The 27,815-nt window shown below is 43.4% G+C and overlaps 1 protein-coding gene across 1 annotated transcript in view; it reads right to left on the minus strand.

Annotated features, from left to right (window-relative positions):
• Window positions 1–27,815, minus strand: part of LOC146869372 (complement C4-like) — a 536,657-nt gene that overhangs the window by 358,749 nt on the left and 150,093 nt on the right. The window contains exon 7 of the mRNA XM_085599650.1: window positions 8,293–8,380. Within this exon, the coding sequence (XP_085455776.1) occupies window positions 8,293–8,380 (88 nt within the window). The remainder of the gene's footprint in view (window positions 1–8,292; window positions 8,381–27,815) is intronic.

Raw genomic sequence — 27,815 nt, forward strand, 5'->3', positions numbered from 1 at the left:
CATGCTTGACCAGCAGGATGCAGGAGGCCATCAGCCCCAGTAGCCTCAGAGTTGACCTCACTGAAATCCAAGACAGCGGATAACCATAGCCTCAATGTCCTGGACTCTCCTTTCTGGGGCAAAAGAACAAAACCAAACCATGTCCAGAATGACTCCAATGAAGGGAAGTGTCTGAGAAGGAGTGTATGGTATGACTTGGCACTCTCATAGTGAATCCCAAAAATGACAGAAGGTTCGTCAATGTCTGGAGGTTGTTGACGATTGCCTGGAGTGAGCCCACCTTCAACAGCCAGTTATCAAGGTAGAGAGATGAATGGGACAATTGGCCTCCAAAGGTTTGCTGCTACCACCACCATCACTTTTGTGAACACCTGGGGTGCAGTGGGGAAACCAAAATGGGGGGCACAGAGAACTGGAAAAGCTCCAGTCCCACTACTAACCCCAGGTATTGGCAATGGGCATGTAGGATGGGTATATGGAAATAAGAATCTGTAGGTACAACGCCACAATCCAGTCTCCAGGGTCGAGGGCAGACAAGACCTGGGCTAGCGTTAGAATCTTGGCTTCTTCATTCCAAATGAAGGCGTTGAGTGTGCTCAGGTCTAAAATAGGACGAATGCCTCCATCCTTCATTGGCACCAGAAAGTAGCAGTAATAGCAACCACAACCTAATTCCGGTGCAGGCACCCTCCTTATTGCCCCTTTGGCTAAAGGAACTTGCACTTCCTGCCTTTAAAGGGACAGATGATCTAACAACAGTCATTAGGGGGATGGTGGAAGATGTAGCGGCATGGAAATGAAGGGTAGGGCATACCCCTTTCCAACAATTTGCAGGATCCACCTGTCCCATTTTGTGACCTGCCAACTGGGCAAGAACCATCAGATCCTGCTTCTTATTAGGTAGCTGGGCTCCACTAAGGGCACTTTAAAGGGGTTTGGCAGGTGGGGCTGCAGGGGGGAGAGTGGACTGGGCGGCCAGTTGACCTTGAACACAGGGGCGGTGAGCACCATGACCGCAAAACTGCTAGACACCTTGTTGAGGTTGGACTGGCTGACAATATGTGGTGCCAGTCAGTCAATGTCAAATATTCTTATAAAGCGCACAAATCACCAGAAGGTCTCAAGGCGCTAGCAGCAAAAAAGACAGAGAAACAGACAATAACCTGATACCTAATGCGAAAACTTATTGTGAAAAGAGCCAGGTTTTCAGCCTTTTACGAAAACATTTATGATCAGCTATGGATGAAAGACCTGATGGTAGTTTATTCCAAAGCATGGGGGCAAGGTAAGAAAAGGAACGGCCACCATTACGAGAGGTTTGAATTTGTGGCTGAGCAAGGTCTGATTTAGTACCAAACCTTAAGGTACGTCCAGGTACATACCATTGCAGTTTTTTTGCTAGGTAGCCAGGACCGGTATCATACATTGTCTTGTGTGTAAGATTTAAGATTATAAAATGGCCTCTTTGACGCACCAGGAGCCAGTGCAGAGTTTTAAGAATCGGGGCGGAAGGAGATCTGGGGGGTAGATTGAGAATAACTCTGGCAGCGGTATTATGAAGAATCCGGAGCTTGGAAAGCAAATCTAGATTAAGTGCTGTAAACAAAGCATTGCCATAACCAAGACGGCTAATAACAAGACCCTGTACCAAAGGTTTCCTCGCTTCGATGGGTAGCCACTTAAAAATGTTACGAAGGTTACGCATAATCCCAAAGCAGACGCCTAAAACCTGGTTAATGTGGGCTTTCATGGACAAAGAATTGTCGATGGTAAAGTCTAGGTTGCGTAATGCTAACTTGGGAGAAGGACAAGTACCTAGCTCCGGGGGCCACCAATCCTGTGTCCAGAATTGCTCAGCTCTTCCAAATAGAATAATCTCAGTCTTGCTGCCAATTAGCTGTAGCTTAGTTAAGCTCATCCAGTTGGTAATTTGGACCATGCAGCTCTTAAAACGGGATTGTGTGCCACCATAATCAGAGCCACATGTAGAAAGCAATTGGGTATCGTCGGCATAAGACACAGTCTCAAAGCCATACCATCTAATGATACCCGCTAAAGGTGTTAGATATAGATTAAACAACATGGGGCTGAGAATAGAACCCTGAGGGACCCCAACTGTTACTGGGTAACTACGCGAGACCATTTTGTCTACATGAACAGTGGTGGATCGGTCAGCCAAGTAATTCTCAAACCAGTCCAAGGCGTTCCCTCTGATACCCACCTCCCACAGTCGATGTTTCAAGATACTGTGGGAGATGGTATCAAAAGCAGCAGACAGGTCCAGGAGGACCAAGATTGCTGATTCTCTTTTTTCCAGAGTAAGCCTGATGTTATCCACTATCTCAACAAACGCGGTCTCCGTACTGTGAGCAGCACGGAAGCCTGATTGCCATGAATCATGTAGGCCGTGGTTCTCTAGATGGACAGTAAGGCGTTTATTAACTAAGTGCTCCAATACTTTCCCAAAGTAAGGTAGCAATGAAATGGTACGGTAATTTACTGGTAGATTGGGGTCAGCCAAAGGTTTTTTATGGATTGGCTTAACCTGAGCATGTTTCCACCTATTCGGAACCTTGGCTTGCTCTAATGACATATTAAAAATAACGGTTAAGACATTCGCGAACAGAGGCGTAATCTTAGTACAGGATCGAGGAGGAAAAGGGTCATCTGGAGAACCGGATTCAGTAAAATGAGCAACAGGGTGGGGCTGCTTGAATAAGTCAAATCAGCATCCCCACTGGGCCTGTGCCCACCTGGCATTATGGCAAGCATCTCCAGCTTATTCACTCCTTCCATCATGTCTCTTTTTAACGTCTCCATGGACTCAGCTCCAGTCCCCATTGCATGGGAAACTGCTCTAGTCTCCCCCATCTTAAAGAAGCCAAACGCTGACCCAGGCATTACATCAAATTACCGGCCCATTTCTCTCCTCTGCAAACTTCTGGAGAACATCATTAACATGCAACTCTTTGCCCCTTGGAAAAACACTGGCTCCTCGCGTCCTCCCACTCTCGTTTTAGAGCATGCCACAGCACAGCGACAGTGCTAGTCGCTGTCATGGACACTATTAGATTGTCCCTGGATGCGGGCACCCTAGTAACGCTAGTACTTCTAGATCTGAAGGCATCCTTCGATACGATCATACATGGGATTCTCATTTGCAGGCTGCATGACATTGGAGTCTATGGTAAGGCGCTCAAATGATTCATCAACTTTCTAAATAATTGTACCCAATCCAATTCTCTGAACCCCTTTAAGTCTCGTACCACGCCGGTTGACAAAGGTGTACCACAGGGTTCCACACTTAGCCCTCTGTTATTCAACGTCTATGTTGCCACTCTGGCACAGCTCATCAAGGCATGTGGTTTTGAGGCAATCTCATATGCTGATGAGACCTAATTGGTCATCTCTTTTGGTCAATCTAGCAGGGGTTAATTCCCGCTTCTCTGATTGTATGAAGAAGATAGTTTTCTGGATGTCTAGTAACTGTCTACTATTGAATGGAGAAAAAACTGAGATACTCCTATATGGCGAAGCTCAGGATTTATGGAAGCCAGACAGGTGGCCTTCCAAACTGGGGCCAGTCCTGTCCCTAAAGCAAGTAGCACAAAACCTGGGCATAAAGTCATATCTCACTTTCTCTATAAAAGAGCATATATCTACTGTCTGTGAAACCTGCTTCACCTCCATGTGGTTACTGAAAAAAGCTTTTCCTTGGCTCCCTCCAATTTCCAGCTAAACACTGGGGCAAGCCTTAATCACACATCTTTTAGACTACGGCAATGCATTATTGGTCGCTGCAAACAAGGCTCTGTTGTCCAAACTCCACGTGGTACAGAACATGGCAGCCAGACTGGTTGGCAATCGTCCATCTAGATCCTCTTTTGCTCTGATGATTCTGAACTCTTTGCAGTGGTTATCCATCAGGAAAAGGCTCATGTGCTGTCTCACACATAAGTCACTAAACATGAATGATCCATCTTACCTGCAATCCAGGCTCCGACTGTATAACCCGACCAGACCAGACCTTTAAGTTCTAAAGACAAAGCCTTTTTGCAAATTCTGCGAATGCGCACTGCCAGTTATGGCGGTAGGTTGGTCTCTCCCTTCCACTGGAACAAACTAACTCTGCATATCCAACTTTACTCAGAGTTTGGAAAGTTAAAAAATCTTTTTAAAACATGGCTGTTCTAGTCGATCGGCTCAGCTGTTGCTCTTCTATATCAATATAGCGCTGGGATATTCCTTCGGGGAGGATTTGTTCTGTGCTATAACGAATGTGGTTAACATAACATTGCATATCCGGAGTGGAACGGCATCAGTGTTGAGCCACACAGCACCACTTACCTGTGCACAGAAGTGCTGCTGAAAAGTTTGCGGATCCAGTCTGATGCCTGGGGAATATTTAAAAGGTGAGGAATCTGCAGCTAGAAGTCTGTATAAGAAGTAGGGCAGTGGCTCTATCACAGCCAAAAATATTCTCCATATGTAGTTGGGCATAGTTACTGACAAACTTTGCCCCCCTCCACGCACATCAAACAGTTAGTTTATGGCAGAACATACCCCCATACACTCACATCAGTACACAGATTTGTCATGTGCCTTGCCTCCTTTCTGCTCTTGTTCACCATCAAAGATTATATTTATTCATTTTTTCACTAGCATGTATTTATAATTTTGCAGTGCATTATTTTGTTTGCTATTTCATTTTCATTCATTCAAAGTATAATGTTGCTTTTTTTATAGGTTGATATTTTATCAATAGTTTATGTATTCTATATCCATATAGTGTAATTCAGGGAAAAAGATCAGTTTCATGTAAATGTGCAAGAGAATTCACACTCTTTTTTTACACCTTACATGACAAATCACAAAGCTCATTGTATTCTCCGAATAGTGCTAAGAAATAATATGTGAGGTCTAAGGTGGACCCTCTCGGGAAGAGTGAAAGTCACATCTAGATTGCGGAACCAAAAGCAGCCCTAGCAAAAAATGCTCAATTTAGCCTCAATCCTCAAGCTCAGGCATGGCTGGCACAGGTAAGAGCGGTAGGGTGGGGCAGGGGCAAGGCAGTGTCGGGGCAGGGTGAGGGGAAGTCAACAGATGACGGGATATGATTTGTTTGTTTTTTTAAACAAAAAAAACACTTACCTGGTGCTCGCTGCATCGCCGACTCATAGATGCGGTGAGTGCAAGGTAAGTAGTTTCTTAAATTTATTTAATTTTCCCTATCCCGTCGTCTGTTGACTTCCTCCCACCCCGCCACCCCACCGCTGTTACCTGTGCCGGCCGTGCCTGCTCAAGCTATCTCTCTCTGTCTATCCATTGTCTCCCTCTCCTCCCTATCTTCTCCATCTGATCGCTTTCTCTCTACTTTCTCCGTCCATTCATCTTGTTCTCTCATCTTATGTCTCGCTTTATGTAGTTAACCATGGACACCTGGTGAAGGTGTAAGAAGCACCAGGAATGCCACTGGGCTTTCCAAACCAGTCTTCAGGGCTACGTTCAACCGGGTTACCGCCCAGTAGGATAAAAGGCCTGTTTGGCCTTGGCAGTCATGCGTCCCTCTACCAAGATGGTTTACACCTGCCGATCAGCGGAATTTGTGTCATGGTGTACAGAAAGACACATTGATCCCCTTTCTGTCCCCCAATTTTCAGGATCTCCTGTTCTTTCTTTCCCTTGCCCAGCAGAGCTCTGCTCCGGGGAACTGTTAAGGGATAGCTTCCTGAAGTCTCTGCTTGCTTCAGTTGCGTGCAAAGAAGGGCAAGGCTGTGCAGAAGTGGACCATCTCCAGATGGATCATGCTCTGCATTCAAATCTGCTAAGCATTGGCAAGGAAGCAACTTTCTGATGGTTTGCATGCTCATTTCACAAGAGCTAAAGCTGCAACCACTGCGTTATCACGTGGAGTTCCGGTCGTGTACATCTGCAAAGGCAGCAATGTGGTCTTCCCTGCACACGTTTTTGAGGTCCCTACAAGAATAGGAGGCCACTGAAAACTTAACACAAAAGATACCCAAGTCTCATTTTAAATTGGCACCAATGATATAAAGCGTCACACCCGCCTGGCTAAATCAGTGAGCGAATAATGTGAAATGATGTTGGGCAGCCAAATCACACAGTGTGCTGGCTGCTTTATGTGAATAGAGCAGCGCTCTGTATTTTAGTGCGGTGATGCGGACACCAGCATTAAAATGCATTAGTGTAACGACTGGTGCGTGGTACTTGGCAAGGATGAGCTCCTCTAGGAGGGAGAATTTTTTCAGAGTGAGCGTATAAAGGCGCCGGAGTTGTTAGCTGTTTTGAGAAAGCAGTGAAAAACGAGGCTAATATTGTATTTCACATGTGTAATGGAGGTTCTAACAAGGAAATCTTATGCCACAATTCACCTTTTAAAATAGAGTAAGCTGGTTTTATACTATTTAGCGTCTTTTAAAATAAAAGCAGGAATAACTGGGATTCACTTAAGCTAATGTGCAACTGTCACAGTTAAAAAGTATGTATCTATTTCCGGAAATTCTTATCATAAAAACACAGGAGACCTGTTATCACACGAGCACAGTATACAAGCACATTACACAGGGAGCAAAAACAGTGCCTTCTGGATTTTAAATCCCATGGCTTGCTACTGACTTTGAGAGGCTTGGTGGTCATAGCTAGGCTTCGTGTAGTAGCATCGTGAGGTTTTAGTGATTAGTAAGCCCTTATGACTTCCTTTAATTTATTTATTTTATTTTAAAGGTTTTATATAGCATTGGCTAGACCCGGGGGTATCAGAGCGCTTTACATGATTAAAAAGTATAGTACAGGAGTAACAAAAATTGTACATAAAGAAGAATTCAAACTGGTTAGGGTAAAAAAAGAGCAAATACAATAAATACAATTTGCATATGTCAGAAAGGCAAAACACAGCTATCTACATAAAATGACATGGACACAGGCAAGACAGAGCAATCTACATCAATGACATGGATACAGGTAAGACAGAGCAATCTACATCAATGACAGGGATACAGGCAAGACAGAGCAATCTACATCAATGACAGGGATACAGGCAAGACAGAGCAATCTACATCAATGACATGGATACAGGCAAGACAGAGCAATGTACATCAATGACATGGATACAGGTAAGCAAAGAAAGTGGGGGAAAAAAGAGGTTTCTAAAGGTTAGGTTCACCCTCCATTTTGTACATGAATCAAAAAGAACCTGAATGAACAGGTAAAAGAGCCTAACCTGGGGGTGTCGGGAAAAACAATACGATTCCGCTGATCACCCTAAAGAAAGAAAGGGGCAAAACTAGGCCTTTCTTGAGTCCCCTCACTCACCAGGGTTTCCCCTTGGTGACATGCTTCATCATTGGGGTCCTCTCAGTCCTCTACGGGCTGAGGCGTGCTACAACTTGCGTATTACGTAGGAGCACTTAAAACAAGTTTTATGTGTAGTGCAAGTGTAGTGAAGTGGAGTGGAAAAAAATAATTAAAATAATCAACTAGTGGGCCAAATATATTTTATTCTTGCTCCTAGCTAATTGGTTAAAAACGGGGTAATATGCTAAAGGCCCTAACTGTAATGAATAGGTGTGCCTAGCATATGGTCAACTAGTTTCGAGCTTCCCCAGCTCTTCCTCAGGACCACACCGGGACCAGCCCAGTGTGAGAAACCACTCCTAGAAGACCTAAATTAGGTGAAGAAAGTGAGACGCTGCAACTAATAAGCATGCGTTAAAATACATACGTAGGTATACGTCAGGAAATATATTTTTAGAGGCAAGCAATAAGCCTCATGGTCAACGGAGGGGGGTGTGGAGATCTCGTACACTTGTACGTGAAAAACCGCACTCTGGAAACACCTACTAGCGCCCAGCCTCTAGGAAGGTAAGAGTTGCAAAGGTCAAGAAGGTCAGTGGAGGAGAGAAAATTTGAAGCGAGGAGAGGCCTATGAGAACGGCAGTGGAAGGGAGTCGTACTCCAAGGTTTAGGATTAGAGGTGTGTTGTAAGCCAGAGCCAAGGGAATTAGAATGATTGAAGGGGGATTTGGAGTTGAGGGAGTTGAAATCTTTTCTCAGGCGTGAGAGTTCGACCGACAGGGTTTAGAGATTATGTTCTATGTTGGACAGAGTCTTGGATAGAAGAAGGAAGGGGAAAGCGGTTGAGAAATAAATAAAATGAAACAAGGAATGCTGAAGGAATGCTTTGGTCCTTTCTTCTGGGCAAGAGGCACCCAGAGAAACAATCCAGTGACAGCCTGCCCACCCTCTGAGCTCCTCAACCCCGGTGCACAGTACCTGGCTTCCACGATGAAGTCAAACGCATTCTCTGAGAGCAGAAAGTACGGCTTGTCGACAAGGATCTTCACCTCGAAGTTCGGCAACACTATATGTAGGAGACAGTGAAGAAGTATTATAGATGGTCCCTGGAAGCGGCAGGGCTCTGATCTGAAGTTTTATGACTCGACGCATGAGAAGCTCGCGCATATCAAGTTTAAACTTTGCATCCTTGCCCTTGCAGTGCATTTTATTATAAATTCTGGATTCCAATGTGAAGGAAAAATGGAATGGAAAAGCACTAATTTTCACATAGCTGATGGGCCTGGAGAGCCCTGGAGGGTATCATATAGAATTATAGATGGGTAACAGTGAATAACAGGAATGTTTTTCATCAAGGGTTCTGAGTGACATCAAATACACAAGAGCAAACCTGGAGCTGTCTATTATGTCGCTCAGAACCTTGATTTTGCCACTGATCCCCTACTATATGTTGATAACTTAATTATATATCCCTTGCGTCTGCAGCCTTGCGTTTTCAGAGTTCTGTACTTATTTATTGAACTTGGAAGGATGAAGGCTGAGTGGTCCCTGCTGTAGATTGTGCCAGGAAGTCTCAGGCATAAATCTCAGCCGCAGGCACATTATCCTAAAGACGTCAAGCACCTGGCACACTGAAACCTTACTCTGCTTATGAGCAATGGGTTATTTCCTGATATAGACGGAATGCTGAACAATGTCAAACATTCACCCCCAGTACAGAGACCTGAGCTTAAATCCATTGTTTTTTTGCTCACCACGCCGTTCCAGATTGGACCTGACAGCACAGAGCGCCACCGGGAAGGCAGTGGCATAACGAAACTTGAGGGGGCACCCCTGCAAGTTACATGGAGGAGGCCCTCATGCTGTGGACCCATTTAAGCCTGCTGCCTGTGCACAGAACACAGTGCAGCGGAGCTCGGGCCCCCCCGCACCGCAGGGCCTGTGGGCACTATTGCTACGCCACTACAGCAAGGGGAACCCCCAGAGACCCCCCGCCATGGAGCTCCTCGTGAGACTGGCATGGATCTGCGCCCTAGTGAAACTCGCCCGCCCGGCGCCAGCGTGAGTGTTTCTTTTTTTAAATAAAGGGGAATCGTGGATTTATGAGATTGCAGTTTTTAGTGAGGGTGCTCTGGATTTTCCACTACGTTGATGCATTTCGTGATAAAAAAAAAATGAAGCACCGCAAACAACAGCTGCTCACCTACTGCCCTTGTGTAGTCACAGTAATGCGGATGCAGTGTGCTTACGCAAAGTGGCATAACAGTGTAATTTCGCATAAGAAATGCATCGCGAGTGCTCCACTGGCGCACATCACTCTTAGCTCTCTTAGTACTAAACATCACCTAGTGACTTTGCGCATAGTATTGTGTACAACGTTTGGTCTGTGGTACTTGACGCATCTGGTATTGTATGTGTGAATGCCTTTATGTCTGATAGAGAGCAGGTGTTTGCATAAATGCTCTTTTGTACATTTGTACCCAGATGCTGCATTCCTCTGTGTGGTTCTGTTGTACAAAAGAGAAACCTATTGACTTTGTCCCTGCTTGCGTTTAATTTTGTCAGAAAATCGGTGTATTTTGCAGTTGTGTGATATAACAGGTTTTATGCCATTATTTGCTATTGGAAGCAATATCACACAACTGATGGATGGAATGCAGAACAAATCAAAACATCCACCCCCAGTCAAGAGATCTGGGTTAAATCCATCATTCTTTTGCTCACCATTCTACCCCAGTTTAGACCTGGCCATATGCAAATCAGTCTTGACCCTGTGCCTCATGGGAACAGTCCAGCCCGAACTGCCAGACCAGATCCTGCCTGGACCAGAAACAAGCATCCTAGGACCGGTTTCGGGGTATCACCCATTGTTGTAAATTAGCAGCAATTGGATTAGCATTAGCGGAATCCATCTTGTATTTAGAGGGTATCTTGTCCATTTTGTGGAATCCATTTTGTATTTCTGGCAGCCATTTTGTTTGCCATGTGCTGCCATGTGCTTTGTCCTCCCTCAGTGTTGACTGCTCTTGTAATCTGCCTAGAAACAAACTATATTTAGCATCTTCCACCTTTGCACATGCCCAGTGAGTTTTCAGCTGTCCTTGCAGCTGTTAGTAGTATGTAACTGTCAGGATGTGTTTACTAGCATTGGCAAACTGTTAACTCCTCCTACTTGTCGACTGTGCATTTCTATATGACCTTAAATGTACATAAAACCTTCTCCTGTACTTGTACCGCCCTCTTTTAAGCCCCTGTGTGGGTATAAAAGGACCATGCTCCTTCTGTTCAGTGTGCTACTTCATTCAATACCGAAGGGTGCTGTGTGAATGTCGTTCCACCTCATGAGGTTTATTAAACTTTGTATTTTCTATTCCAGTTTCTGTGCCAACTTCTTCCTATTGGTCTGAGGACTCTGTGCAGAGAAGGGCGAACCCCTTGCACTGGTAGGCCTAGCTGAGGCCCACTTCTAAAAATTGGCGCCCAACCAGTGGGGCTCATCGGCGACTCGGATGCCCAAAGGATTGGTCGCGACGAAGGATTGGAATCTCGCTCTGGACGCGATCGCTGCCCGATGAGACCCGAGTCTTGGCAACCACGGCGTTTTTCCTTTCTTTCTGATCTGACCATCCAGGTGGTGCCGGTCCTCGACTGAGATCTCTTCTGTTGATTCGCTGTGCAGTGACCATTTGGTCGATTTTAGAACTTGGCAGTTGGAACCTGGACACCAAGTGATTGGTAAGTGTCATTCTGTGGCGCTTGCTGTTGGTTTTTATGCCTGGGATTGGTAAGGTAGTTTAGTAACACTTACTGCGGCTTTTGTATTTTGGAATTTGTGTTGGCCAACTTGGATTTCTATGTGACTTATATATAAATTGCAATTTATATAGGCAGGTAATGAGGAGAATTTTCTCTATCTGAATTGATTTGAACGGCACATCGTACTAAAGGTACCTTAAGTGCTACTTTGATTATAATACTGCATATTCTGCACTATTTTTGGCATGCCTGTTTTTAGCACACTTCATAGGATGTGTTGCTTTTGTAGTGGTACCAATTTGAGACTCGATGAAGCACAACCGGCCCCCCCGGAGGGGACGCCTAATAGGGATATGTATATTAAGCATGGTCTTTCTTCTATAATGTACAGCACATTATGGAATAAATACACTCGTAAGGATCCTGAGTTGCGTTGGCCTATGTATGGGTCATTTGATTTACGAAAGATTGAGTATGTGGAACAATGTATGTTTAAGCGAAAGACTAGGCAAGATATGTTTGACTGTGTACGAATGTGGGAGAAAGAAGTGCGTGAACGAATGAAGCGTGAGCAAGCCTTGATTGAAAAAGAACAGCGAAAGAACATTTATGCGAAAGCATTAGAGTGGAAAAACAAAGAAATAAAAGAGTTAAAAGAGAGAGAAGATAGGTAGCGCAATTTACAGGTATCTAGCCAATACGCTGTTCGGCGGCCCCTTTATCCTATACTTAATAAACCACAAGATGATTTCTTATTATTAGATCGTCCTCCACCTCCGTATACTGTTCCTTCTGCCCCTCATGAGTCAGATGAGGACTCTAGTTCGGAGGAACACAAGGCATGAGAAACTCGTTCTATGTTGACCGCTGAGCATGCGTCCCAGCTTAGATCTGCTGCTCGTAAAGCAGTTCGAAGCACTGCCCCCGCCTCTGAACTTCTAGATAGTATGAAAGGGTGGCAGGAAAGGGAGCAGCTGTATTTTACTGAGGTGTTTGCCGCAGAGGTCCTTGAGCTGTTTAGGAAATATTCTGAGGAGTTAGAGCCCGACGATGTAGCAGATAATTGTAAGCAAATGCGTGATGGTCTTTTTGTTTTCTCCCAGGTGACTGATACAATCAGGCGTTTGGTTAAACTCTATGTTGATGCAGTCCGTTTGCGAGAGGAGAAAAAGGCTGCAGACGTAGCTGCACAGACATCTCAGACCGGCATGGCACAAGCTTCTATCTCCGGAACAGATAAGACTATGATATTTCATGCGAAACCTATGCGGGAGGCCGCGCCTTTGTATGTTCCTCCTAAAGGACAGGGTACAAGTGATGATAAGGCTTCTCTCGATGCAAAGGGTAATTTTACTTATAATCGGGTTTATACTCCTTGGAATAGGACGGATGTCATGGCACTTAAAACTGCATTGCCTGATCCGCGGAAAAATCCAGCCGCTTTTTATGAGGAAGTTGAGGGTGCTATTAGCTCTTGTCCTATGACTTTGCCTGATATTGATTTATTTTTCGGATTGATATTACCACCTGATATGTGGAGAACTGTTCGTAAAATTGATGATCGTGCAGCTTTTGGGACGTTATGGAAAGACTTAGAACAAATGGATGTAGAAAGGGAATCCGCACAGAAGCCATGTCAATTAATTTTAGATCCTGCCGCAGCTATATTAGTTAAGTTAAAAACGATTATTCCCCCTAAAAAGATAGATTGGACTGTTTTAGCGTCTTGTAAGCAAAAGGCAGATGAATCGGTCTCTGATTTCTTTACACGTTTTGAAGAAGCATTCCACGATTTTAGTGGCCAGTCATTGACAGATGACATGGGCAGACATCTGTTTGTCGATAAATATGTTGCTAACCTGTTGCCAGGAATAGCTAGCCGCCTAAAAGCCAGTGAGAGTTCATGGACTACCTCTTCTCCGGTTTCTCTCTTGACTATGGCTCAGTATTATGAACGCCAGGAATTAGAAGCAAAGGGTAATGAGGATAAAAAGACTAAAGAATTAAAAACGAAGGTTATGTTGGCTCAGGCTTATGGTCCGCCTTTTAGAGGTAGTGATAGAGGTGGACGGGGATCTTATGGTTCGTCTTTCCCTTCTTATCCTCGTTCGAATTTGTCTGCTGACCAGTGCGCGTACTGTAAGAAATTTGGGCATTGGGCTTCTGATTGTCCAGCACTGTGTGCTCAGCAGTGTCCACGTGGTCGGGGACAAATGAGAAATCGTTCAGGATATTCAGGGCCTAGAGGAAGCACAGGTGATCGTGCTAGGTTTGATGCTAATATACGTGGGCAGGATGGGTTTAACACTTTTGATAGAAGGAACCAATATCAAATGTCTGACTATGTGCCGTCTGATTTTCAAGATTCTGCTCATGCATAGGATTGCCTAGGATGGGGTAAGGAATCAGTTGAAGTTCCAGTAGATCAGAGTGGTCCCTATGTTACAGCAAATGTTTTGGGTTCTACTGATCAGTTTCTGGTTGATACAGGAGCTACTCGTAGCGCCTTGTCTAAACAATTGGTTCCAAGGGCTCCCCTGTCTGGCTTAACCATTACATCTATAGGTTTCAATGGAACCCCTTCCCTTAGCCCACTGTCACAACCACTTGCATTCCATGTGGATAAATTTACTGCTCCATGTCCATTTTTTTCTTTCCCCGAATACACCAGACAATATTGTGGGTCTTGATATGCTCAAATATTTCAGGGCTACGATACGATGTTCTCCAGAAGGTGTACGTGTTATCTTGAATGACAACCATCCTGTGGCGGAGAGAGCTTGTCTTGTTAAAGAGGATATTGCATTAGCTTCACTCCCTAGTACTTTGTGGGCTACTTCAGACACTGATGTAGGGCAAATGGTTATTCCACCAGTACATATTAGTGTCAAGGAGGGCGCTGTGCTGCCACGTTTGCCTCAATACAAAATTTCACAGGAAGGCGAAGAAGCACTCATACATATTGTCCATGATCTCATTAAAGTGGGGGTTGTTGAGGAAGTTCCTTACAATGTTTGTAACAGTCCGATTCTTCCTATTCTGAAAAAAGATACTGACACTAGGATTTACCGATTCATTATTGATTTGCGAGAAGTTAACAAGATTGTAGTACCACAATACCCCGTGGATTCTGACATAACGACACTTCTTACTTTGGTTCCCCTGACAGCAACTACATTCTCTGTAATACACTTGAAGAATGCTTTCTTTTCGATCCCTATTCATCCTGATAGCCGATATTTGTTCGGTTTCACTTTGAATAATCAATCGTATAGATTTTGTACAGTTCCTCAAGGCTATACTGAGAGTCTTAGTATTTACAGTCAAGCATTAAAAAGACAACTTGATTCTTTCGTTTTGCCTGAAGGTGTGGCTCTCATACAATATGTCGATGACATCTTGTTGGCAGCCGATACCCCTGAACAGTGTGAAAAATGTACTTTGTCCTTGCTTTCTTTTCTTGCTTCCCATCATCACAAAGTGTCACGAAAGAAATTGCAATATTGTAGACCGAAGGTAACCTACCTAGGTCACCTTCTGTCTAAGGAGGGCCGTGCACTCACACCAGATCGTATTCAAGTTATTTTAGACACACCAGTACCCCGTACTCAGAAAGATGTCCGTGCATTCATTGGTCTTACTTCTTTTTGTAGGCAATGGATATTAGGGTTTTCACACATTGTTAAACCCTTGCTAGCACTTTTGACTAAAGATACTCCAATGCCCCTCCCATGGACAGATGAATGTGAGACTGCTTTCCGACAGTTACGACAAGCTCTTTGTTCAGCACCAGTGTTAGGTACTCCAGATTATACAAAGCCTTTTACACTCTATGTACATGAGAAAAATGGATGTGCATTGTCAGTTTTAGTGCAGACACACGGTGACAAACAGCGTCCCTGTGCATATTTTTCAGCAGTACTTGATCCTGTTGCTCGTGCGTTACCTGGATGCTTCCGTTCAGTTGCAGCAACAGTTGTGTCAATACGTCAGAGTGAAGGGATAGTTTTGTCACATAAGATGTTGGTGCTAGTACCCCATGCAGTTGATGCCCTTTTAAATCAGACAAAGACGCAGCATTTAACTAGTGCTCATCTGACAGGATACGAATTGACATTGTTGGCCCCTCACATTACACTAAAGAGATGTGCGATACTAAACCCAGCCACTTTGTTGCTATACCCGGTAACTCAGTCTCAGTCACAGGAGTCTCATGATTGTATATTCCTTACTGAGGAACAGACAAAGGGTTGTGTCGATTTGCAAGACACACCCCTTTCAAGTGTTGATGGGGAACTATGGGTTGATGGGTCCTGTTTGAAGTTACCAGATGGTACAACGTCAGCTGCATATGCAATTACAACACTTCAGACGGTAGTTGAGACAGCTCGTATTCCACAGAAGTCAGCTCAGGCAGCTGAGCTAATAGCTTTGACACGAGCGTGTGAACTTAGTACTGACTTATCTGTGAACATTTATACAGATAGCCGCTATGCTTTCGGAGTGGCTCATGATTTTGGGCTACTCTGGAAGGAGAGGGGCTTTCTTACATCCCACGGGATGCAAATAATGCATGGAGAATTAGTACATAATCTCTTGACTGCTTTAACATACCCGAAGAGAATAGCAATTGTTAAATGTAGCGCACATAAGAAAGTAGCTGATAAGATAGGACAAGGCAATGCTTTTTCAGACCAAACAGCCCGTGAAACTGCCATGCAGCGAAGCACCACGTCTATGTACGTAGTGAAGTCACAGGCTGAACGCTGGCATGATACCAGACAGGAAGTGCTAGATATGCAGAGATCTGCTTCTGCAGAAGAAATTGAGCAATGGTCTAAGGAGGGAACATTGGACGATGAGGGCTGTTGGAGGAATAAAGAGATGAGCAAGTGGAGATTGCCTACAGCCTATTTACAACCTATGATTCATATGGCACATGGGCCGGCACATGTTGGAGCCTCCTCAATAATGAAACTGCTCACGCAAGTTTGGGAGCATCCAGAAATTGCCGGCACAGCTAAACAAGCATTTGCAATGCAACGGTCTCGCCTTTAGGACCTTAAAAGTATTTAGCCATGCAGCATATTATCCTGGGTGTTATATCTACTCTTCTCATTTAGCCTTACACAACTGCTTCAGAGCCTTATAAGGGTAGTATATAAATAGGATACTAAAATACCATGTTTGAAGCGGTGGAGTCTATTGATAATGTGTAGATTAAGGGAATAGAGACATAAAACAAGGTGAATATATGGTTTACTGCCCAAGTTGTGAACTCTAGAAGCACTATATTTATTTTAAAAAACACGACTACAAAAATGCATTCTTCAAAATTCTCAAAAGCCTTTAGGACGTTAAAAGTGTTTAGAAGCTGCTGACAGTGGACACGGGCGCTATTGGTAAAGTGCGGTAATTTGCGGTTGTTGAAAAAAATACGATTTTGAAAAGATCGCATTTTAGAAACTTTTACCTATTGGTATTGTAAATTACAACGGCTTTCATTAGTGCAGGTTGTTTAAACAAGTAAAAGGCATTGTCATTTACAATGTCAATAGATCGAAATCTCGCAATTGCGAGACCTATTGCTTTGCAATTGCTTATTTACTTAAGTTTTTCGTTTGTAGTGAAGTGGATGTATGTTGTTTGTAGTGGAATTTGGAATTGTTTGTTGTGGAATTGTGTGGGGTGTAATTGTGTGGTGTTTAGTGTATTTGCGTATTGGAAATAAGTGGGATGGTGAAGTTATAGGTGTGAGAGTTGTATAAAATAGAAAGTAAGAATGAAAGTGATAAATACTTTGTGTATGAAGTGGTGAATGAACTCTAGAGAGAGTAGTGGAAAGAGTGTGAGAGAAAGAGAAAGAAGTGGAGAGAAGGTTATAGACACAAAGAGGCTATGCAATATGAGTAATGCTGGATCCGTGTGTTTGTGTGTGATGGAATTATGTGGATAGTGAGTATGTGGTATTAAGTGTAGTGGACTTTTATGTAATGGTATTGCGAGTCGTAGAGTGGCACGTATTGAGTGGAATTATGTGGAATGACATTATTTGGACTTTTGTGGGGTGGATTGGATATATGTTGTGCGTAGTGGAATTATGTGTTGTGGAGCTGAATTGTGTGGCATGCAATGGAATTGTGTGGAGTTTAATTGTATAGTACTGAGTGAAATGTAATAAAGGTTGTAACAAAGTGTGGAAAGGTGTGGTGCAGCCGCCAGGGCAGATGACTTCGGAGCACAGGGTTCACGGATTGATTCCTTGCTCCAGCGGCAGCTCAGCTCAGCACCATGTGACTCTGGGCAATAGCTCACTTAATTTCCACAACGGCACCCAGCGCCTTGAGACCCGTAAGGGTGAGTAGTTCGCGCTTTACAAATATGGATTTACATTTATCAATGCAGCAAGTGGTTCAGTATTACACGTTTGGAACAACCCTTCAAAATTCACGTCTGACACCAAAACTCTTACCACATATACCCCTCTTTAAACTTATGCTACACAAACAAAGTACAATAAATGGAGTAACCTCATCCAAAAGCACTTTGGGGCTTTGACAGGGGTATGGGAAACTACACAAATGTAATAAACAGTTTGCTACACTTATTAATACCTCAAGATCGAGGGCTCAACAATATGAAGTTCCGAAACCTAATTTCAGGGAGACTTTAGCAAAGCATTATCACCATCTATGCCAAACCATTTTAATTATGTGGCAAACTAGTTCTAGGCAATTTTGCCCCAGAATTGTCACTCATGCAAATTCCAAACTGCCACAGAGGTCCACATTTTTTTTAAGTTACTGATTCCAAAATGATGCCAAGCACAATTTTCACTCTATGAGTGACTGTCAACCAAACACAGCCAAATCTCAAAGCTATTTAACAACCACAGACATGTTTTTTTTTTCATGTGTGGGAATTTGAAGTGATGCAGTTTACATATTTCGATAGAAGTGAAACTTGCGCGGAGGCAGCAATCAATGACATCTAGATAAAAGTAAGTACAAATTTAAGTATAAAAGGATCCATTCAAATATGCAGTGGAAAATACATTGAGTATTGTGGTAAATAATTTTCCTTTACCGGGACTGAATTTGATACAGAAACATAATAAAATAGCTCAATAAAATGAGAGGCAGAATCCGTGGTATTAGAGGTTCGGAATGGGCTTTATTCCAATAATCGATTATAATCGGATGCTTCAAGTTCCATCACCCCGGAGGTTCAGGAAGTGAAGTACATACATTATTGACATGAAATGACTTTTATAGTACATATATTACTATGAAGCGAATGCAATAGGCGTAACAATTGATAAGGAAAATGACGAGTTGTCTGCGTAACAAAAAATGGGTGGAACAAGGAGTAAAAAGGAACATAATTGGTTGTGATGTCACCTATAGGTGGATCTATAAGATAATACTTGGCATAGAGGCGCGCGCAGCAGTATGACGTGTAATTGACGTGTAACTAGGGGGTGAAGGGGACTTGACATTTAGCTCTACATGTGGAGACAAGAAGTCTGGGGGGTCAAGTCAACCTAGTCCCGAATCATATCTAACATCCTATGTTTAAAGAACTATGTTATCCATAAAAGAAGGACTTTCAGACAGAATCTGTTCTATACTGACTGTGCGTGCGTGTACAAGCGTCTAGGCGTCTACACTAAATGCGAGGGCAGGAATCTTCCATAGTAACAGGACTATGAATTACTTGCATGAGGGCAGAGAAGCCGGGCCCTTTGCTTGGTAACTGGAAGAATGTTTACTTAAACTACTAGGCAGGAATGCATCGGCTGAGGGGGAAGCAGATAACTCGAAGGTGAAATACAGTTCTTGGCAGAGAATAGGCTGATGTCAGACTTCGTGAGCCGCGCAGAGAATGAGACAAAGTTCATGGTCACAGATGCAGGCTCAGACTGGAGCTTTCAGAGGCAGAAGGCAAGAAGAGTTTGATGACAGAATCAGGGCCTACTTGCCTGGACTGTAAAATGGCATAAGTGAACCATATAAAGCCGGTAGCCTTTCATACTTAGGGATGGAATATCCGGCCTATTCATGGCGGATCTGACAGAGGACATGTTGACGGTGGACGCACATGTGTTTGCGTCTTTATAACTGGAACTGGAGGGAACATACATGTACTTGTGACATGCACATAGAACCGTTGGGGTCCAAGATAGGGGACATAACTGACCAGAAAAATCCATATTTCCACATTCCCTCCTTGTCCCCTACTTGCCCGTTAAGAGATATCAATCTTCATTAATCCATTGATCTGTTCATATAGCATCATTTGTTCTTCTTTCTTCTTCCGGGATCTTGAATGAAATCTTGGTGGTGGAATACACGATGTGGCACACAGACCACAAATCGCTGGTCCACATTGTAGACATATACAGCAACTGAATAGTATGAGAAGGCCAATACCTAGGAAGGATAGAACTCTCCATCCCCAGGCTGATATCACACTCCAAAACCAACTGGACCAAGTCCAAGTGCCTGGGTTCTGGTGTATCTGGCTTACAATCTTGTGAAGGCGAGTTATAGCTTTATATACAGATGGCGAATTCTCTGGTATGAATACGCAGCAGCTGGATCCGATGACCCTACAAGCTCCGCCTCTATCAGCCAAGATGACGTCAAGGACAAGACGATTTTGAAGCACAACAATCCGCATAGCAGACTGCTCTTCTGTTAAATTGCCTAAGGCGGAAATAGTTTCATTCACTACTGCTTCAAGGGTTCTAGTTAATCTACGTATCAGCTTACTATTGGTAACTGTACCTATATAGGGAAAGATGCCTTTATTGAAATCTACATACTTGTCCCATGCCGTCTCAGTATAATCGACAATTGGGAGATCTCTCCGCTCTCTATTGTGTACTAAATGAATATTTCTATAATAATCAGGAGGAGCTAGGAAAACAGGTGGCAAAAGGAATGCAATGTAGCAGGTACCATCCCAATCTAGAGGTAGACGCATATATGCAGTCTGACCACATATAAAGTAGGAGTGGCGATAAGCTCTGAATGAAGATTTGCCTTGATCACTGAATTCTACTGTAGTAGTACACTTACTATGGCCCATATGTATGGAACCAACCTTTCTTACACACAATTCACCCTTCGCTGGGAATACTGACATGGTGGGTAAGACTAGTTCAACTTCGGATACGACATTTAGAATCATGAGATTAGGTGTAAAATTACCTAATCCATATACTTCATTTTCTAGATCAGTTCCTGTTCTTTTGGGGCGACCCTCCTTGTCAGGATAGCAGACCTTGAGTAAAACTAGGTTCAGGTTTCCCCATACCCACTGATCTTGGTAAACTGCTGTGTCTGAGTTTATGGAATTGATTAAACTAAACCATGCTCCACAGGAGCCGTTATGTGTAAATGGATGTGGAAAGAATGGCAGGACTCCTTCATAATTCTGATAGGGAGGGAGCCGGCCACACACCCAACAATTAGTGGCATTACTAGTCTGATGGGAATGATGTAACATACTAATGAAAGTATTATTGCGCAGCGCAAGTCTATAAGACAATTCATGCGGAGGTAAGTCACTAAAAGAATGTTCTGCAATAACATTGTGAACATTTCTGGCAATAGGGTAATATATGTGCAACAACATACTTGTAATAATTATTAAAAGACTTAAGGAAAACAAAATTAATAATGTCACTATACAATGGCTACGCAGTGATTTACAATACGCCTGTCGTTTCATCATTTTTCGCGACTGTCCATGATTCAGGTCTAGAGGATACATGTCAGAGACAGATTCAACCGCTTCACCTAGGAGAGGACTTAAACAATCAAACCGTCTGACGTTCTAGGCCTCAACTTAACTTTGTAAAGTTCTGTTTCAGTCTTTTCAACCAAAGGAAGTTTTGAATCAGTCTGTGAGGGAGTGCAGGGCACAATGTCTATATCCGAGTATTGTCCATGAAATTTCTTGATATGACTTGAATGAATCCAGCCCTTGCGGCCCTCGATCTTCACGGCTGTCCTTGTGGTTAGCAGAACCAACTTGGGTGTCTTCCACCTGGGCTCCAGCTGAGTCTTTCGGTCGAAATTTCTCACAAATACAATATCACCCGGAACTACGTCATGGGGTTTCACCTCAGTGTTGTCGGGAAAGGCTGCAGCTACCTGTGAACGACAAGATTGTAGTGCAGACATCAAGGAAGCCAAATAATCTGTCAGCATATTACAGTCAACATCAGTTATTTTGCGTGGTATGGGCGTCCCCCACATATTTGGTGGTCTGCCGAAGATCACCTCATACGGGGATAGCCCTGTTCGAGAGTGTGCTACCATTCTCATGTAAAAGAGTGCAACTGGTAATGCTACTACCCAGTCGACACCTTTCTCTCTGCATATTTTGGACAATCTGATTTTCAGTATCTGGTTATGTCTTTCTACGAGACCTGCTGCCTCGGGGTGTCGGACACAGTGGAATTTCCACTGATATCCTAACAGAAGTGAGACATGTTTCATTAATTCGGATGAGAACGGCTGGCCGTTATCTGAGTAGACAACACGTGGTAAACCGTATCGTGGGAAGAATTCTCGAACTAACTGTTTGGCAGTGGTCGGGGCAGTGTAATCTGAAACCGGGTATGCCTCCGTCCAACGGGACAGAGCGCAGACAACTACAAGAACGTATTTGAATCCTCGACATCGTTCCATCTGGATATAATCCATCTGGAGCACTTCAAAAGGGTGATCAGGAGGATGAAATCCACCCTGTTCTACGGGAACGCTTTTTCCTGGGTTAAACTGACAACAGATCATACAGGTACGGACTTTTTGCTTTGCTGCTGCTCGTAAATGTTTATTGAACCAAATGTGTTGAATGCTGTCTAGCATAGCTTTTTCTCCGAGATGTGCTGGACTATGTGTAGTGTTAATTATAACTTGGACCATTGAATCAGGAAGGAACCACACAGACTTTTCCTTCATCATCCATCCCTGGTCCGTTTGGATCCCTCCTAATTCAGTCCATTTATTTATTTCGTCTTGTGTAGCATGTGTCTGTATGTCAATTACGTCAAGAGTAGGATCTTTAACTGTCATACAATGTGTCGGTATCGGGACTATTGTCTTTGTCATGTCGGGAGTCTGAGTTTGAGCAGTCTGTTTAGCTGTTCTGTCGGCTAGATCATTGCCTTGAGAAATGATATCAGTAACTTTCGTATGAGCTTTACATTTCATAATTGATATTGCAGTAGGTAGATGTATTGCATCTAATAAGGCATGAATGAGGGGTCCGTGCTGAATGTGGGCACCGTGGGAAGTTAAATAACCTCTCTCTCGCCACAGCACGCCGAAGTCATGTACAACTCCGAATGCATAACGTGAATCAGTGTATATGTTGACTTTTTTACTTGTGGCTTGAATACAGGCTTGTGTCAGAGCGATGAGCTCTGCGGCTTGAGCTGACAAAGTATTAATACGATTAGTTTCAATGACTTCTGTATCTGTTGTGACTGCATAAGCAGCCACTAACTCTCCTGTATTCGTTCTCATACATGAACCATCTACATACAACGTCAGGTCTGGATCTGACAATGGGACATCTGTCAAGTCTTGTCTGGGTTTTGTCGTTATAGTAATAACTTCAATACAGTCATGAGCTAGTGGGTCTGTTCCGGTTACTGGCAAAAGTGTGGCAGGATTCAATGTGTTACAGCGTCTGATTTCTATATGTGGCTGAAACAATGTAAGTTCATACCCTGTAAGTCGTGCTATAGTCAAGTGTTGTGTTTGCGTTCTATTCACAAGGACTTCTACTGTGTGTGGTACTTGAACTGTCAATGGATGTCCTAACACTATGGCATCGCTTTGTCTAATTGCTAAAGCTGTCGCTGCTACTGATTTTAGGCATGCAGGCAAAGCCTGAGCTACGGGATCTAATGTACTAGAAAAATAAGCACATGGTTTGTGTGCTCCTGCTTGTTCCTGTGTGAGTACTGACAAAGCAGTACCTTCGCGTTCTGTAACAAAGAGTGTAAACTGTTTTCTGTAACATGGCGTTGCTAAAACAGGTGCTTGACATAAAGCTTTCTTTAGGCTTTCAAAAGCTTGTGTATGTTCCTGAGTCCAAGGGAGAACAGTCGATGTGGCTGCCTCCTGGGTTGTCAACTGGATGAGTGGTTTTGCTAGAAATGCATATTGCGGGATCCACTGTCTACAGTATGAAGTGAGGCCTATGAAAGCCCGCACCTCCTTTTGTGTCTTGGGTATTGGCATGTTAGCTATTAACTGAATGCGGTCTGGTGTAAGCTGCCTTCCCTCCTTGGACAGCGAGTGTCCAAGATAAACAACTCGCTGGACACAGAATTGCAGCTTAGAAGGGGACACCTTGTGTCCCTTTTCGGCTAGAAATTTTAAAACTGTCAGTGATGCTTTTTCACATTCTGGTTCGCTTCTTGCGGTGATCAGCAAATCATCGACGTATTGGAGCAGAGCAGTGTTAACTGGCATGTGGATACTATCTAGTTCTCGTTTCAGTGCTTGGCTATAGATGCTGGGGCTTTCTGTAAATCCTTGAGGTGCGCGTGAGAATTTAAAGCTACGTCCATTTAAACTAAATCCGAATAAATATTGGCTTTCCGGATCTATTGGGACGCTGAAAAAGGCATTCTTGAGATCGATTACAGTAAAGAATGTCGCTTCGGAATCAATAGCTGTCAGTAATGACGAGATATCTGGGACCACAGGGAATTGTGGCACAATGCATTTGTTTAACTCGCGCAGATCAATAACCAATCGATAGACTGGCGGGGCCTTAGGATCTGTTCGTTTAAGAATCGGAATTATCGGCGAATTACATACATTGGAGTCCGTTTCCACGACTACTCCTTGGGCAATGAGCTCGTCAATGATTTGTAGTAAAGCCACTACAGCATCTGGTGGTAACTTGTATTGTCGCATTCGTGGTAGCACCACTCCTGCCTTTAATGTGACTTGATATGGTGTAATATTCATGCGTCCAACATCAGTAGGGCCTTGTGCCCATAGATGTGTAGGTAAAGTCTGTAGTCGGGGATCCATGTCTCTAGACACATAGTGACCTTTAAAATCACGTAAAAACAACCTTACTCCTTCCGGAGAACAACATATTATGGCTCCTAGAGCTTTCAACGTTTTTATTCCTAGCAAGTTTTCTGGACATGATTTAGTAAGCAATAAATCTGTAGTTCGGGTCAGAGGTCCTATCGTAAGTGGCAGAGGTTGTGACACTTCATTAATAATAGGTTTTCCTGAAAAACCAAGGGAAATATTCTGTGAGCCTGAGAGGGGTGCCCCTGGAACTTCACTACGTTTTATGGTCGTTCGACTTGCCCCTGTATCGAATAGAAATTTTCTATCTTGGCCTAATAATTCACTATGTACATAAGGTCCTTCTTGGTCTACTGGGATTTCAATAAGGGGTAAGTCAACTTCCCTCTCTAGGCTAGTTCATGCGTAACGCTGATACTCAGGATATTCATACTGTGCGGTCTGATACATTTGTCGTGTTGTTGTCTGTGTGGCAGCAACAGGCAACGGTGGTGCAGCTGGCACAAACTGTATTGGCTGTTGTGCGGCTGGCATGGCCTGGGCATGCTGCGGAGCTCCTTGTTCATTCTGCTCTTGTCTAAATGGCCGTGATCTTTCTTGTGTTTTACCTATGCTGATATTATGTTTCAAAACTGGACAATCGTGTACGTAATGACCTGGCTTTTTACAATAATTGCATGTCCCTTTTACAGGTCCTGCTGAATCGGAATGTGTCATACCCTTTTTATGTCCTTCAGCTGGAACTGTCTGGGAAACTAGCATTTTCATTTTCGTGTCTTTCATGCGTCTGTGTTCATGTTCTTGTTCCTCTCTAATTCTATTGTGATGGTACTGTAACATTTGTAACATTTGTGATGGAGTGTTACCTTGCCAGGTACTCTCGAATTTTAATACTCTATTCTTTACTGGTGGCAGGGCATTTTCTACTAATTTTGTTACAAACAGATGTGGGTATGATTCGCTACTTGCTTTTATGCCACTATTTATACCAAAACATTTTTCAAATCGGGCATAGTAATCACTAGTGTCTTCATCTTGCTTCTGTTTACAGGCTGAAATTGTACCCCAATCTTCCTTTTTCGTAGTTAATAAACGTGGCAGTACCTGTACTAATAAACCTGGCAGTGCTTTAGTTTTATCCCCAAGTCCTGCTCCTGCAGTTCGGGCCTTTTCTTCTGCTTCTAACACTGACCATTCTATCTTTTGGTCTCCTACCTCCCACTCTTTTTCCTTGAGTTTCTCATAAATACCAGCAGGCATTAATACCTTTAATATTGTCATAATGTCGGGATAGGTATACTCTCCCATGAGTAACATGTCTTTAATTTCTCGGTGAAAACCCGCTGGATCTTTGTCATGACTGGGTACCACTTTTTTCATTTGTAACAATTCTATTTTTGATATGGGCGTGTATACAAATACGCGCTTAAACTCGTTGTCCTCGCCTTTTATTGGGTGTACTTCTCGTAAGGGATTCTGTCTATCCATGTGATACGTAGTTCTTTTCTTGACGGGCAATGAGACACGGTCTGAACATACAAAAAGAATATACTGCTTTCTTGATTCTAGAATTTCTTTAATTAATTTAGTACCTGAACCTCTCCATTTATTCATAAGTAATTCAGTCAGTATGTCAGGTAAGGGACCAGGGTCCGAATGCTGACTCCGATATAGTATAATGAGTTGTTGAATCATATAAATCCCAGCTAACCTCTGTTCATCTGGGGTAAGATTCAAAAATGTGCGTACTACTGTATCATCACTATATTTTCCGGGACTGTCCACCCAATGGACAGCTGCCCTGGCTAAATCTTGTTCATCCATAGAATCGAGAAAATGATAACCCCTTCGTTCTTGGAGTAGTTTGTCGGCGGTTTGGAACGAGTGCTCGTTAGACCTTATATTAATTATAGGTATTTGGAAATTCCTGTTATTATCTGGACATATCGGACGTATCGAGTCAGTAAGACATCTATTACTATTACAAGATCTTCCTCTACCTACATAGGCTATGGTGTCCGACTGTCCTGTGGGCAGTCCTGACCCTTCTTCCTCGCTTTGTTCGAACTCGTCTACCTCTAATCTCTCTTCGTGTAGGCGTTCTATTTCTTTACGGATCTTTCGGCACATGGCTATTATACAATTTTGTTTATCATGTCTCCCTTCTGATATATTCTGGCTCCATCTTGTAAGAATTTTCATTGCTTCCGGGTCTACCCCCGGTCGGTCTTGATTTCTGATCACACAGTTTATGAGGAAACGTAACAGTTCCCCCTGTATCTCTACTTTCTGGTATTCCATAGCTCTGTTAATACATTCTGGATCTCGCCCTGTTTGGACAAAATGATATATTTTATCTAGATGCTCAGTCATTCCTGGTAACTTTCCTAAATACACTGCGGCTCGTCTGATACGCAATGATGCCAGGGTCATTTCGTCCTCTTTACCGGGCACAGGGTCATATCTACAATCTATAAGAAGTTCCTTCAGCGTACGGGCACTTATGAGTTTCGGTGTACGTGGATGTGCTGACTCTTGAAAAGTAAGTTTATTTATTCTGGGTGGCGTAGAAAAAATGTTGCTAGCACCTCCCGTAGCCCCATCTGGGGTGTCGGGCGTGAAAGGATTCGTCGAACGTGACACAGCAACTACAGGTGTGGACATAGCTGTAGAAGTAGCTGTAGGAGCGGATGCAGAAACAGATGTGCTTGCCGGAACTTGTGACTCGATTTGTTGCTGTAGGGATACGGGCACTGGATCTTGGCGTTGAACCTCCCTGGTATGCGGTCTATGTGGGGCGGAATTAGCATACTCGGGAGCTGCGTCATCTAAATATGAGGAAAGAAAAACATCTTCTGCGGTTCTAGGATGCCCCTTAGGATGTACCTTTATTGGGAACAATGGGGGTGGCAAGTCTTTCAGTAATTCTGGAGTAGCCTTAGGTAATCCTTCGGCCAGAAGGGGATACATACCATTCATAAGGGCATTTCTTTGTCTGTCTACTTGTTCTGATTTCACTCGGCTACCTTCCTCAATTAATAGATTCTCTCGAACTTTATTTGAACTTTCTTTATTCTTTTCTTCCTGTCTACGTGCTTTTTCTGTGTGTCTATGAGATTCTTTACGCCATAACTCAACGGCGTCTTTCTGTGACTGTCTGACCTTCCTTTTCCATAACTCTTCCTCAACTTTCATGATGCACTCTGCATCCCAGGTTCCCGCTGTGGGCCACCTCTGACTTTCTGGTAATCCCTTGGTGTAGTCTACCCATAAATCAAGAAATAATATAGCGTCTAAGCCATGTTTGTGATACATAAAGTGCCCTGGAGTGTCCCTAGGAGGAATAGGAACGGCTTCTTCGAGAACCCCTTTTCTAGTAGTGATCTGTCTTAATTTCGAGAAGAGCGGCATATTGAGAACTGACCTTATACTTGATTTTGACCAACTGACCTGATACTTGAATTTGAACAGACTTAATACAATAAACACGATAATGAACAGTCATTCATACCACACTATACAGGACGTTTTTAAACACATTAAACATTTAACATTAAACCTTTAACTGAAACAACAATGATGATCGTCTGCATAACTAATCACCAAGCTTAATTCTTGACAATAACTGGATACTTCGGAATACTTGATATACTGCTAAACAGTACA

Source organism: Triturus cristatus, chromosome 1_1 (genome assembly GCF_964204655.1).
Source record: "Triturus cristatus chromosome 1_1, aTriCri1.1, whole genome shotgun sequence".
Classification (NCBI taxonomy): Eukaryota; Metazoa; Chordata; class Amphibia; order Caudata; family Salamandridae; genus Triturus; species Triturus cristatus.